The 13,433-nt window shown below is 36.1% G+C and overlaps 1 protein-coding gene across 7 annotated transcripts in view; it reads right to left on the bottom strand.

The window, feature by feature from the left end:
- Positions 1 to 5,996, bottom strand: part of LOC145684287 (uncharacterized) — a 36,872-nt gene extending 30,876 nt beyond the window's left edge. For 3 of the 7 annotated variants that reach the window (XR_014131272.1, XR_014131273.1, XR_014131271.1), the window contains exon 1: positions 5,156 to 5,988. Coding sequence is in view for 4 of the 7 variants with exons in the window: in XM_081756444.1 (XP_081612570.1) it covers positions 5,156 to 5,517 (362 nt within the window). In the remaining 3 variants the exon portion in view is untranslated. Of the gene's footprint in view, positions 1 to 5,155 lie in introns of all 7 variants that reach the window. The other 4 variants (XM_081756444.1, XM_081756445.1, XM_081756446.1 and 1 more) reach the window with 4 other exon arrangements.
- Positions 5,997 to 13,433: the final 7,437 nt, after the last annotated feature.

Raw genomic sequence — 13,433 nt, 5'->3', positions numbered from 1 at the left:
CGTAAAAAAAAAATAAAAAAAAATAGCGTAGATCGAACCTCTTACGCATCGATTCGCCCACAAGGGAACTAGTAACCATCGAAAGTGAAACGAAGTATCAGAAAAAATGTGCTGCCTTATGACGCGCAACTATAGTAAAATCCAAGAGCTAAGGGATCCACATAACAGAGACATTTACGTTATGTAATGCGTTATTTTGGAATATAAGTATATAAAAAAATGAAACCATATCAAAATGTTAGCTATAACGTTTTTAGTCGCGTACGAATGTATAATGAAAGATATGGCATTACTGTTGTATCCACGGATCACACGAAAATAAAAAAAAGAAGGTGAATAGTATTTAATTTCTTTCCCAAAATACTAGTTTCTGACCCTGGCTCAGTTGTTAGTGATTATTGTTCGAAATAGAATGTGGACGTATGCCATAAAAATTAAGAAACAAAACACGAACCAATTTATACTACGTGGCCAGAAGAAAGCACAACAGATATCCAACCAAATCACGACAGAAACACCCGAGTGTTAGCGAGGGGCTGCGTCCGTAGGTAAAAGGCGCATCATCAACGGTGGGTACACGCATAAACGAGAATACTGAACAACAACTTTATGTCATAAAACCGATAGCTTATGCCTTTCGCAGCTTTGGGGGGCAGTTACTCAATTACATCCCTGCCCCCAACCCTTCTCATAAAAGTGCCAAAATGTACTAAATTATATTAGATAAGTTTAAGTTTTTAGATTTTCCTTTTGTTTTCTACAGTTTCGATTCGTTTCTACACTTACGACAAACTGTTCGCCTGTTTAGTACACCATGCCTTTAAAACGATCTCAACAACTGACACTCTTTATTTGTGTACAACTAGATAAAACTTAAACACGATATGTCACAATTTTGTCATTTAAGCACCATTTCCAACATGCCTTTCTCAAAATCATAGCAAGTGTACTTTTCCGTCAAATAATCAGCTCCGCCTCCACATATATTGTCGCATACATCAAACGCAAATAACAACAAGTAATTTCTTAACTTAATCTATTCCCGTCATCTGACTTTCCCTCACTTTTCCTCACAAACAAAAATAAATTGTCCAATTTATCTGGTAAATTTTCTAAAATTGGTCCGACGATACACCAGTTAGCTCGAAGGATTAAGATATAATATGTCATATACAGTGTTTTGTGCCTTCTTTCTATTAAATTTTTAATCACCTTCAGTGATACGCCTTTTCCCAAGCGGCACATTCCTGCGCTTTGATTCGGGCCAACATGCTGCGCTACTGCTCTCACCCAGCTAGATATTATTTGTGCTTTTAAATGTCTAAGCACAAGTTGGTTAGTGTCTCTTGGATAACTTGAGCCCTCCCAAGTAAAGCTATACGAATAAATGCAATTCCGCACCCCAAAACTGAATGTTGAAAATACAAAAAGTTGACTTCCTTAAAAAGATCTAAATGTGCAATTAATTTATATATGTATCCTTACAATAAATCTACACCTACTCTTAGATAGGGTAAATGTGCCAGTCCTCGACCACCTAACTCATTTTCGTATGGTCCTTAATCGTTTCTCACTGTGTCGAACAACTTAGGAGAATGCAACTAGCTCACATGTGTTCCTAAATCTGCATCTTATCTGTACTTTATCCAAAACTGAAATAACTTATACCATCTATGTAATATTAGTCTTATAAACACCAATAACTGATTTCCTTCAGAGTTCAACAACTTTTCGTTAATGTTCGACCGCATATTGTTTAGTAATCGACCACTACTCCGTTAATGTGCTTTTAATTACAGCATGAAGGCTAAAGCATAACTTTACCAAATTAATAGCTTCTGTAGATGTTACATCATTAGTTTTTCAGGTATCATTTCGCAGTTTCGCACAATAGTCGTTGAAAATAAGTAATTTTGTAATAGTTTGTCAAGAAAGGAACCACCAAATTTATCTAAGGTTCAGTGGAATGCAGCACTAAACACGCTCCGTCTTCTTTGAGTTTAATACGTATAAACCCCATTTTCTAAATCCGTGTTTAATTACTAATGGTGTAGCTACCTTGTATATCACTATTTTAATTAGTGATGCAAAAGTAACGCCTGTAACATTTTGCTCAGTTTTCATGTAGAACTCTCGAACTTTCTTCTTTTATTCAATTTTTTAGCGATTTGAACATTGATACGTCACAGGGTTGAAGAATATGTGTGCTGTTTGGTGGCAGGTAGTAGAGTACTATACCATAGCTGGAACAAAATTCGCTAACTTCTATTGTCAAGGTAGTCAAGTGGCCGTTGATTAGCCGAAGGACTGGTTTCTTAATAGAGAGATCATTCACCCATTTTAAAACGCCGTATGCTATCCATTCGTATAATGTTTCACTTCGCATCCAGCCGCTATATGACCTGCCACTAAAAATCTTTGAAGAACCTGCACTGTTGACGTCCTTTCGAAATGTCTTACATACGGATATAGGACCATCGTGAACACAAGTTCTCCTGCTGCGGAAAATTTGCAAAGCACTGTTAATATTTCTTTTTCGTTTCCTTCACCTCGTACATATTTTTCCACCCTTTGAGTCCCAACACTTTTCCTGATTTGGAACACAGTTGAAACCTAGATTATTCAGCATTGAACATTCTCTCAGAATCATTCAAAATATCAGATTGCCCCGTTTCTTTCAAGTATTTCTCAATGTCCTGAAACCACAAGTGAATGTTTCCCTCGGTTACAGAGTATCGCGCCTTGCTTATAGTTTCGGGACATGATTTGTGGGTGTCTTCTGATGCAAGTGTACGTAGTAAAAAGTTTTACCAGGTCGATTGTCTTTGAACGGTTTTTTAAGTTTTTTTTTTTTTTTATATATACATATATATATATATATATATATATATATATATATCTTCCCTTATCGACAACTTTCTAGCACTATTTAGAAGGTCATGTTCCTTTCGTAGAAAGCCCATTTGCTCATATTAATGAGCCAGTTTGCTAATCCCTTTTCTTTCTGTGTTAGGTATGATCCTGGAAAGATTCTTCGCTCTTTCGGACTGTGACAATGAATTTTATACATGAGCGTTACACGAGGAATTCCATAGATTGCTGGAATGCTCCTTTTTCTTTTTTTTTTTCGACAAGCCCCAGAGCCTTACTTGATCCTTGTTTGAATAAGCTGGCAGTTTAAACTTAGGCCTACTCAGACTCATTATCTCTGAAAGAAACGGGAAAATTCTTAAGGACGTGCAAGGAAACAAGACGTAAGCTGATAGTATCTGTTCCGCTAACAATACTTAAATGCAGTTTCACGACGAAGCGAGAATAGTGTACTTCAGTATTAAACGAATTTGACAAAATATAATAAATTTACTCAAATATAATATATTCAAATGAAACATACAATAACAGTGCGCTAATTGTAATGGAAAATCTTGGGAAGCTGCATGAATATTCAATTACTTGAATTTGAACTTATCTTATGGCCTTTAGACATCTAATGTTTTGGCCAGAATAAGGAATGGGAGAGGGTGTTAGAAGCTAGACGGTCAGGGCCTCATTTGTAGGTACAATCCCAGCATTTGCCTGGTGTGACTGAGGAAAATCCCGAAAGAACTGTTAGGATGGTCGGCCGCTGGGATCGAAACGAGGACCTCCTTAATGCTAAGTCAACGTTCTTCCATTTAAAAAAAAAATCGTCTCAACCAAAACATTTAACCTGTTGGCTCCTCGCGCTAATTTGGCGTAATCCAATCACGACAGTGACACGAACACAGAACTATCGAGGACAATAAAAATTTCCTTGCTCTTCAGAGGAATTCGAACCCCAGTGGATTGCCTCCTCATGATCCGAAGCCTAACGCCCGAGACTACTACCACTGAACCACGGCCATTCGGTGAATATTCACTTACTAACAGTAAGATTTGGCAGATGATTTACAAATGTAATTTAATCATTGAATTAATGCTTCAATGAAAGAATTCTGCGAGAAATCACAAACGCAAAGCGTCTTCGGATACTGAGAAAAAGAGTTAATCCTCGGCCAGTACAAATGAATTACGAAAAGTAGTGGTCAAACACCAGTAAAAGTTTTGTACAACATTATAACATTATTACTAGGAACTAATTTCATGCAGATGAATCGAAAGTTAGTTGTTATTGACATTTCTAAAATTTTTCAGTGCTCGACCACCCTGTGGTCGAACACTAGTTAAAAAGAAATATTTTATAAGTCATTGTCCGACCAGTACATTTTATCAATTTATTCTCGAAGCCTTACAGTTATAAATACAATTTTATTACTAAAATATCCTCTACAGTCCCATGCAACAGAATAGTATGTGCAATTCTGACCTGGTGCGAAAAATTACGGAAGAAGCACGTAAAACAGGGTGCTGTCGTTCTCATTTGCAACAGATTAATGTTGTCGAAAAGTCAATGCTCTTTCGTAGGCATACATTTGATTGGCTACTAACGAATGCATGTGCAATATATATTGACAGTATCTTTGTGATTGGTTCAGAATAAGCCACCACATGCAATTTAATTATAACGGAAAATCATGCTTTGTTATCGGAAAGTAAGCGTAATACATGGTTTTAAACTGAAGTGGTCGGCAACTAGGCGGTGGTCGCAAACTGGCACAACCATCCTATAGTTATCTCTTGTTTTCTGCTAATGATTTTGGAAGCCCTTCTGAAAAGTGTGGTTGGGACATTCGAGATAAATCGTAGGTAAGTTCACAAAAATAATATTTGTTCCAGTATAACACACTTCGCATTTGAAATTCAGAAAATTTTGGATCCGCTTCAGAAGCGCTACCTGTTCTCTTACGGAAGGGTCTCTCTCTATAGAACACTATCGTGGAAGACCCATACTGCTAGTATGTAAAATAATTGGTAAAAAATGTGTAACCAGTAATAAGACAATCATTACTTTATCAAAAATACTTAAGATCTGTATGGTTGGTATCGATTTTGCGGACAGCTTGTCTATGTGTGCCGTGCCATTTACAAAGTGTAGATTTTTAATCTATCTTCGAGGCAGGCCTATCTCGCATACCTAGCTATTTCTAGCAAAGTATTGCATTTACCAATAAAATATCCTAACCCAAGTAACCATATTGTCAATCTGAACTAACTACTATATAGAGAATTTAATTACCTTTCTGGGCTAGCTGAAATTAAACTTTCTGTTGACAATTGTTTGTCGTCACTAGTGTACGAGGTAAAAATCTCTTCAACCTCTATTTTTCTTAGTGCTTCTATATTACTTTCAAAAACAGGATCCTTTACTGGAAATTCTGATTTTACCGGATCAATATTTAATTTCACATCCGAAGAATACAAAGCTATACATTTCTCCATTTCCTGCTGTCCTTCCGTTGTAGATAACATTAACTGTTTGTTGTCAGTCATCAGTTCGTATATCCACCCTTTGCCTTCGAGTGGATCTTCCTCAGGAAAGCCACTCTCGATTTCTTCTTTGTACATTAATTCCAACTTGACAGACGCCTCATCAGCCATTATGACTTCACATTTAATACGAGTTTCCAACTGTGCTTGATACTTCCGTTTTATTTTATGCTGTCAGTGTTAATGAAATGATCAAAAAGAATGTTCATAAAAGCACCATTATACTTGCAATCAACCATACGATCAGTTCTTTAAAAAATACAGTGCTGCTTGAAACCAACATGCTCAAACGCCCTCGTTGTTCGCCTCTACGAACCAACGAATACATAAACATCAGCGTTGCCAGACTCACAGCTGGGAATTATTCCCAAACCTGATAGCAATTATGCTATATTCGGTCAAATTATGTTTGATCCTCATAATTACTAATTCAGACATTTTTAAACAAAAGCAAACCGAAGTGAAGATACGATAACGTAATTTAAAATACGCAGAGCGCTAGAATGCGAGGATAGGATTAAATACTTCACGCACCAAATCTTTAATTCAACGAAACTAGTGCAGTCATTACCAGACTCACACCTTGGAATTATTCTAAATAATCTTTCACTTTAAGAGCAGGAAAAACTTGGGTTAAAAGAAAAAGAAAGAAAGAAAAATATGGCATATAAATGAATGCCTGTATGGTTTACCGATTGTATGAACCAATGGGAGAGGATACAATACTGCCATTCTTTTTCTTCCCACGACCAACTTCTTTCTCATCACAAGGTTTCGCGGCTTTTTGGTAAACTTGTTGAAATTATGCTAGACTTGGGCAAGATGCAAGATTCTAAAGGCATGCAAATTATGCTAAATCTAGCAACATTATGCTAAATCTGACACCACTTATATAAATGAACGTACAATATGAAAATTAAGGTTGTACCTACAATGCATGTCGGCTGCAGCCAACGAAATACTTCTGGCTAGTGTTAATTGTGTTATTTGCACGAAACGGCACATTTTTTTTTTTTTTTTTTGTAATATAATAATAAATGTTACTAGCGAATATTTATTTTATATTGGGATGCCAAATGCATTTTAAGCTGTCTAAAAAAAAAAAGTTTCGAGATATTAAGTAAGCATTAAGGCTATAAAATGATAAAGATTTGTATTCAAATTCAGCATTGTACACAGGAATTTATTTCGGGAGAGTCCAAACTCAATATGAGGTTGTTTTATATTAAAATTCTTAAAATTACCAATAAAATTAGGCTAAATTTATACAAAAGTAGAAATTTTCGGGGGGTCTGGACTCCCGGGACCCACCCCCTGGGTATGTCCCTGTTCACATTGTTTCCGAGTGAGTTTAATGTGTATCATTACTTTGAATGTGAGTAATATCGAGCATGTATGTATTTTATATAGGTTCTATAGGGTCCGGTATGGGCCTTGGTTTTCGAATGCAAAACGATGAATTTGGAAAAGATACTTACTGAGGCTGCGATTATTATGAAGAAGGTGGATACTCCAATGGGGTTCGGGATACGTGGAGTATATGATTTCAAAATAAAAATTTTAAATGTTTTGAAATATGTCTCTGAAATGTTGCTAACGACGTTACAGGTACCGGTAGCTGCTTAGCAGAAACCCCAACTCGCTACATCCCATGCTTACCGAAATATTAAGAAATAAGAAGCGACACAATAAAAGTGTGAGGTATGCGTACAAGATTATGTAATTTCGAAAAATAAATTATGAGACCTAACAATATCATCAAAAGCAGTCTTGGGAAGTAACGTAACGCAAGTAACGCGTTACTTGTAACGCGTTACTTTTTAAGTAACGTTTCCCAGTAACGCGTTACATTTTTTACAAAGTAACTGTAACGGTAACCCGTTACAAATTTTTAAGTAACGTACCTAGTTTGCGTTACTTTTTTCGCGTTACATTTCGGATGAGTAACTACAATATATGTATATATTTTTCGGAAACAAGTATTTCTTTCCTGTAAGTGAATTTCTCAGAATGGAACAATGGAACATGAACGATGTCAGTGACCGACGATTCCTACACTATCCGCCTTTTCCCGTTTCGCCTTATGACCTCTAGCAATGAAATTTGCATGTAAAACCTGTTATCACATTTCATCTTAATGTAAGGCGAAACGGGAAATCTCGATGTGCATCTTCCCGTTTCGCCTTACGAACTTTATGTTGGTAGGCTTGCAAATACATTCATAGATACAATTTGATTTATTTATTTATATAACAAAATATACTGCCACTTGCTGTTTTTTGGAAGATGAGGACAGCCTCAGGGAAATAATATGTACTGATTGCAAGCACCTGGAAGATTTTGTCTTAGATTTTCAAAGCTACAAATCAATACATTCAGTGAGTGAACTATAAGTGCAATGGTACTGGTAGTCTATTTTACTTTGATTGGTGTTGTTTTTATAAAGATGGAGAACGAAAATATTTTATTGTTTGAACATTTGAGAGAATACTTTTCTTAAAAGCTGAAGATGATGGTGAACAGAATTTAAAAGTAAAGTGGTGCTCCGGCGGGAAATATTTATCAACAACTAGGGTGCCATAATTAACGACATATAATAAGGGGTTAATATGAATAAATTGTGTTCTGATAAGCAGGCCTACTTTATTGATGTAATGTTGATGGTATGTAATATTAGAGTTCTTTTAGATCAATTTGCGTATCCTAAAGTGCCGTTGATTATAGAGTTTGGAACAACTAGCTTTAAAAAGCATGTATCGATTTTAGAGTTACTGGCAAGTTTTGATTCACCCCCAGTTCATGTGTTCTCATTTTCAGTTGTAGTGTAATGTTTCTCTATATTCTGTATTTTTAATTTTACATAGCAACATTGTTAAGCAGAATAATAATAAGCAACCATTTTTTCTAACAAGGGATGGGCACAAGTCAAGCTAAAACTCGACTCGAATCCAAGTCGAGTTTCGAGTCGAGTCAAAAGTAATATTCTCGAGTCGAGTTCCGAGCCGATTCACTGCTTTTGGCGTGGAGTTTCGAGTCGAGTCGAGTTTGATAAATGGCTCGCTCGTTTCAACTCGTTTTGAAATCATGGTCTGATTACACTGGAAAGCGAAAGCTATGAGAAATGTGAGCTAAGTAGTAATATGGAACACTTTTAGTGTTGGTCACGAGAGGGGACACTGCTCGCATCTCGTCTCATCTCGATAGCAAAACTAAAAGAATTTTTTTTATAACAAGCTTACCTCGGCTCAGCTTAACTGAGCTGATGGCTCGAGCCGGCTCGTTTGGGATGAACCATCGGCTCGAGCTGGTTGGTTGTGATGAGCCATCTGCTCGGTTCGACTCAACCGAGCGAAGGGCTCTAGATGACTCAGTTGGGTGAGCTGTTGGCTCGGCTCACTTCTCGGTTTGGGTCGATAGTGAATGAGCTGTGAGCCAATCTGCTCGAGTCGTTGACAATTCTAAACCCAAGCCGAGCAGTTTTGAAAATATTTGACCAGTGTCCTATAACTTTTAACAATGTTTGGCTCGAGCCCGAATACTCAACCTAGACCCTCAACCCAAATTCAGAAGCTCGTGAACAATGTCCTTGACTCCTAGACTTCACGACTACCGAGGCTGGCAATCAACTACTTTCTTAGTATTCAGATATAAACCGCCTATCTTTCATATGTATACACAGTGTTTAATAATAATAATAATAATAATAATAATAATAATAATAATAATAATAAGTTGTAGTAGTACCATTGAATATAATTATATTGTCTATGTAGTATATTTGAAGAGAGTAATCGAAACCATACACCAGATTTGGTTCGACTCGACTCGAAACTCGACGTCGAGTTGGAGGAAGTTTTTCAAGCCGAGTTCTCGGGTCGAGCTCAAAGATGTCTGTTTCTAGTCGAATCGAGTTTCAAAGAAAACTTGCTCGAACTCACTCGTGCCTATCCCTACGGGTAACGCAGTATGGCATTTTAGTCAATGTTACATTACATTAAAATGTTCATTTAGCTGTCAAGTAAAAATTTGTCCTTGTATTTACATAAATCGATTCAGAACGTGTAATAATAATAATAATAATAATAATAATAATAATAATAATAATAATAATAATCATAATAATAATAGCTGTAGTAATAGTAGTACGGAAAACTGAAGTAATAAGATTTTTTCACATATTCAAAGTTTCGGATCTAAAAGTAACGCGTTAGTAACGCGTTACTTTCAAAAGTAAAGTAACAGTTACTTTTTGAGGCAAGTAACGCGTTACTAACGCGTTACATTTTAAGAGAAAGTAAAGTAACTTGTAACGCGTTACATTTTTACAAGTAACTTACCCAACACTGATCAAAAGTAGTTTGAATCTAAAACCAACGCACACACGTATGGGGTTTGAATTACTATGGTGTTCGCAAACCTCCCATTTCTAACATTACCGAAATATGTTCTTATAAAGTTTTGAAGAACTTTACATCTAGCGTATTTTGTGGGCTCCGGGCCTACCGGCTGTAGCCTTACAATATTACAAAATAAAGTTATTATAATATAAACTAATTTATACTGATAATTTCGTACTTTAGTATCTTGTTTCAATGATACAAGTTTCTGAGTACTTTATGTATTTAGAAACATCCACTAACTATGCGCGTAGTCTGCCTCGTAGAGACCGACAAGACAACGTATCATAAACCTGTTTTCTAGTTACTCCAGCAAGAATAGTAGCTATTACAGCATTTCTCTCACTCCACATCCACCCAAGCGTACAATCAGGTTACCAGGAACACCAGTTACTTCTAGAGTAATAGGCATCTTGAGCGTAAGCAAACGAGTAAAGAGAAGTTGCACGAGTAATGACCTTGCATTTTTTAGGACTCTCGGAATTGTCCCGGACATCTTGAGCCTCGTTCCGTAGCGATTTCCGTCACTGCAACGCAAATTTTGTGACTAACAAAAGTAAGTTGTATGTATTTTCAAGTGATTTCTCAAGACAAAACAAAAGAACTGTCCAATACTTCACGGTTTATGTGAACTGTTGATAGGTGAACAGAATAGTGGAGGGCTTTAAGGCATAACGCTTATAATATCACGGGCATAGGTTCGAATCTCCATCAAGATAGAAATGTTTGTTTTCTCTATATACTGGTTCTATTTTCTACGACTTACGAAATATCCATAGACAAACGTAAAATCAGCTAAAGTATCGGAGGTGATGATATACGTAAATAAAACGCCTGTCGTGAACAAACAAAATCTTTGGAAACAACACTTTGCATTGCTTAATGTGAACATCAGTAATATATTTGGCTGAAGCAGACTGGGCAACTGCTGTTATTTTCTTAAACAATGTTATTCCTTTACGCTCTTAAGAACATCATTTTGTTGATTAGAAATATATTTGTTAATTTCTTCATATAAACTATATACTAAATTTCATATCTTTTGCTGCTGGCGCTCGTAGAATTCAAAGAAAACCACTTGAAAATACTAGAAGAGCATTGCCACAACGATCTTAAAAAGATTTACCTTTTTTTCGAAATTTACATTAAATTTACTTGAATAAATTCAATAGATAATACACCTACACCACTTACATATCTGGAACCTGCATATTAGTCGATCTATTGAATTTGGTATTGGAGCTGTCACTTCTTATCACAATATATTTACTAAAAATGCAGATATAACCATTAGTTATTCGCTCCTATTTTATACGAAAATGTCCACCACTTTCTTAGATATTGATCAACACCAATGATATCTCTCTATGACTTACGGTTCCCGACATATGGCTCCTTAAATCTCCCGAAAACGATTTTTTTCCCAATATCTGGGGAATAGAAAGAGTGACAAACAAAAAATCCCATCACTTCTTTCAGATAGTTCTTGATCCTTTATTGAATAGAGGGCTCAAAATTTAAAAAATCCCAAATAACAAAAACAAAACACAGAGACATGGAGAATTCAGTAACGATTTTTTTAAAGATCGTTGGAAATACTCCCGTTTCCATAACAAAGTAATATTTATGTAATTGTCAGTGAATAACTACATTCAAAATGTTCGAAATGCATTGGGTGTCAGAAATTCACGTGTTGTCCATTGAATTAAATGTTTTTGATGGTTACTGATACTTAAAGGTTTCCAAAGGCCAAGTTCCCCAATTTAATAGTGTTGCCACGAGACGAGAAGAAACGAGATTGTAGGCTGTCTGAGCTGGTCACTTGCAAACACCATCTCGTCTTGAAAATTATGTTTGTCCCATCTCGAAGTATCCGCTCGTTAGCGAGACCATCCACAAGAAAGGTATTGTCACGTAGCTTCACTAGTGATGCCCCGAGACGAGACAGTTTAAAATCTCGACTCGTTTCGTCTTGTGAAAATGCTGCCTCGTTTCGAAAATTATGACTGTCTCGTCTAGAAGTACCACTACTTAATTAAATGCATTATAGAACTTTCACCTCAATAAATGTTTACAGAAAGAATAAGCATTAGCCTAATAGGGAAGTGTGTTGTGAAATCAGTAGATAGAGGGGAACGTTCTATAATACATTTAATTAAGTATGATGCGACGAGACGAGCCAATCTTATAAGTTTCGAGACAATAAGAAACGTGAAAATTGAGTATAAAATTCTCTAAATTACTGCTTGTAAGAAATATAATTTACTGGAAAGCATTCTTTATGCACAAATGTGCATACAGAAAATAATTACGAAACCCTTGCAAACAAATATGAAGAACAGTAATACAAGTACAAGAATGAGATTTTTTTTTACTTTGCCATCGTGGTGAGTTTTAACCACATGTAGTAGTTGAATTTATCTCCCACATAAAAAGCAAATGAATAAACAATTAAAATAGTAAAAAAAAGAAGTAGTAGTTCTGCCGACGCGGCTCGAATAGCATTCACTCACATTAGTTAACTGATTTTACATTCGTGCTGTAACAAACTGGGCAACAGTTTTCTCACACATTATACGTCTATTCCACCACAAGAAATGAATTTCATTACGATCGAGTTCCACTTCGTCTCTTTTGATAGATAATTTCCGCTGTTTTCTATACTCATATAGAATCCGCATGTCATATCTTCATTTCTTATATCTGCATGGATATAAGAAATGTTTGAAAAATTTTATTAAATGTTTTGTTTGTGATATGTATCAACATTGTTCTCATTGTCAATGATGTAGAGGTCTCAGTTCTTTGTTGAATCAAGCTCGCAATAACAGGGGAGCTAGGGGGCCTGTCCCACCTAAACTTTTCTTGTCCACTCCAGACCTCAATACAAAATTCTATTATTAATTCAAAAAGCACAATTTAGATATTTGTAAGAGAATTTTTGATAACTTGGCCTGCTGCAATATATTAATGCCCCCCCCCCCCCGAAACCTCTGTGGCTGGTTGCGGTCATGCGTTCAACTACAGAATTCCCTCACGGTCTAGAAAAATACCCTTTTCAACAGAGTTGGTAATATTCGTGTTTTCGGCCAAATTAACCCGGTGGCACTGGCGCCTGTTACTGTGACTTGAGCACTGGTGCCTAGTCTCACAGACACATTTGTTAAATTTTAAATCTTTACCTAATAATTTTTGTTTAAATCTTTTGTTGATAATTTTATTTTTATCATGAGGTAATAAATTATGTTCAGAAGTGTACATTGAAAAATTAATTTTCAATTTGAACCTCAATCAAAACCAACGACATGCTACTAGTAACAGGCTACAAAAACAGGTAACATACGTCTGTGAGACATGACGCCAGTGCCGCTGCCGCCGCATTAAGGTTTCTGCTTCTAATTTCATTGTTTTAAAATAATATTGAACACAAACATTGAAAACATGTTTGTCATCAACCTTGCCTGCTGTGGAAACCTTAAAAAATTTCGCACATATAAATAAAACGGACATAATTGGAAAAACGCATCATATTAAATAGACGCGTTCTTTATCTTCCTCATACTTGTACCAAAGGTCCAAATCGTTGCTTATGAAAAATATCCCAAACCATCACGGAGCCGCCATTATCTT

Source organism: Thermobia domestica, chromosome 4, assembly GCF_964235325.1.
Source record: "Thermobia domestica chromosome 4, izTheDome1.hap1.1, whole genome shotgun sequence".
NCBI classification, from domain to species: Eukaryota; Metazoa; Arthropoda; class Insecta; order Zygentoma; family Lepismatidae; genus Thermobia; species Thermobia domestica.
The sequence above is the reverse complement of the archived record's forward strand: the minus strand, read 5'-3'. Positions and strand labels throughout refer to the sequence as shown.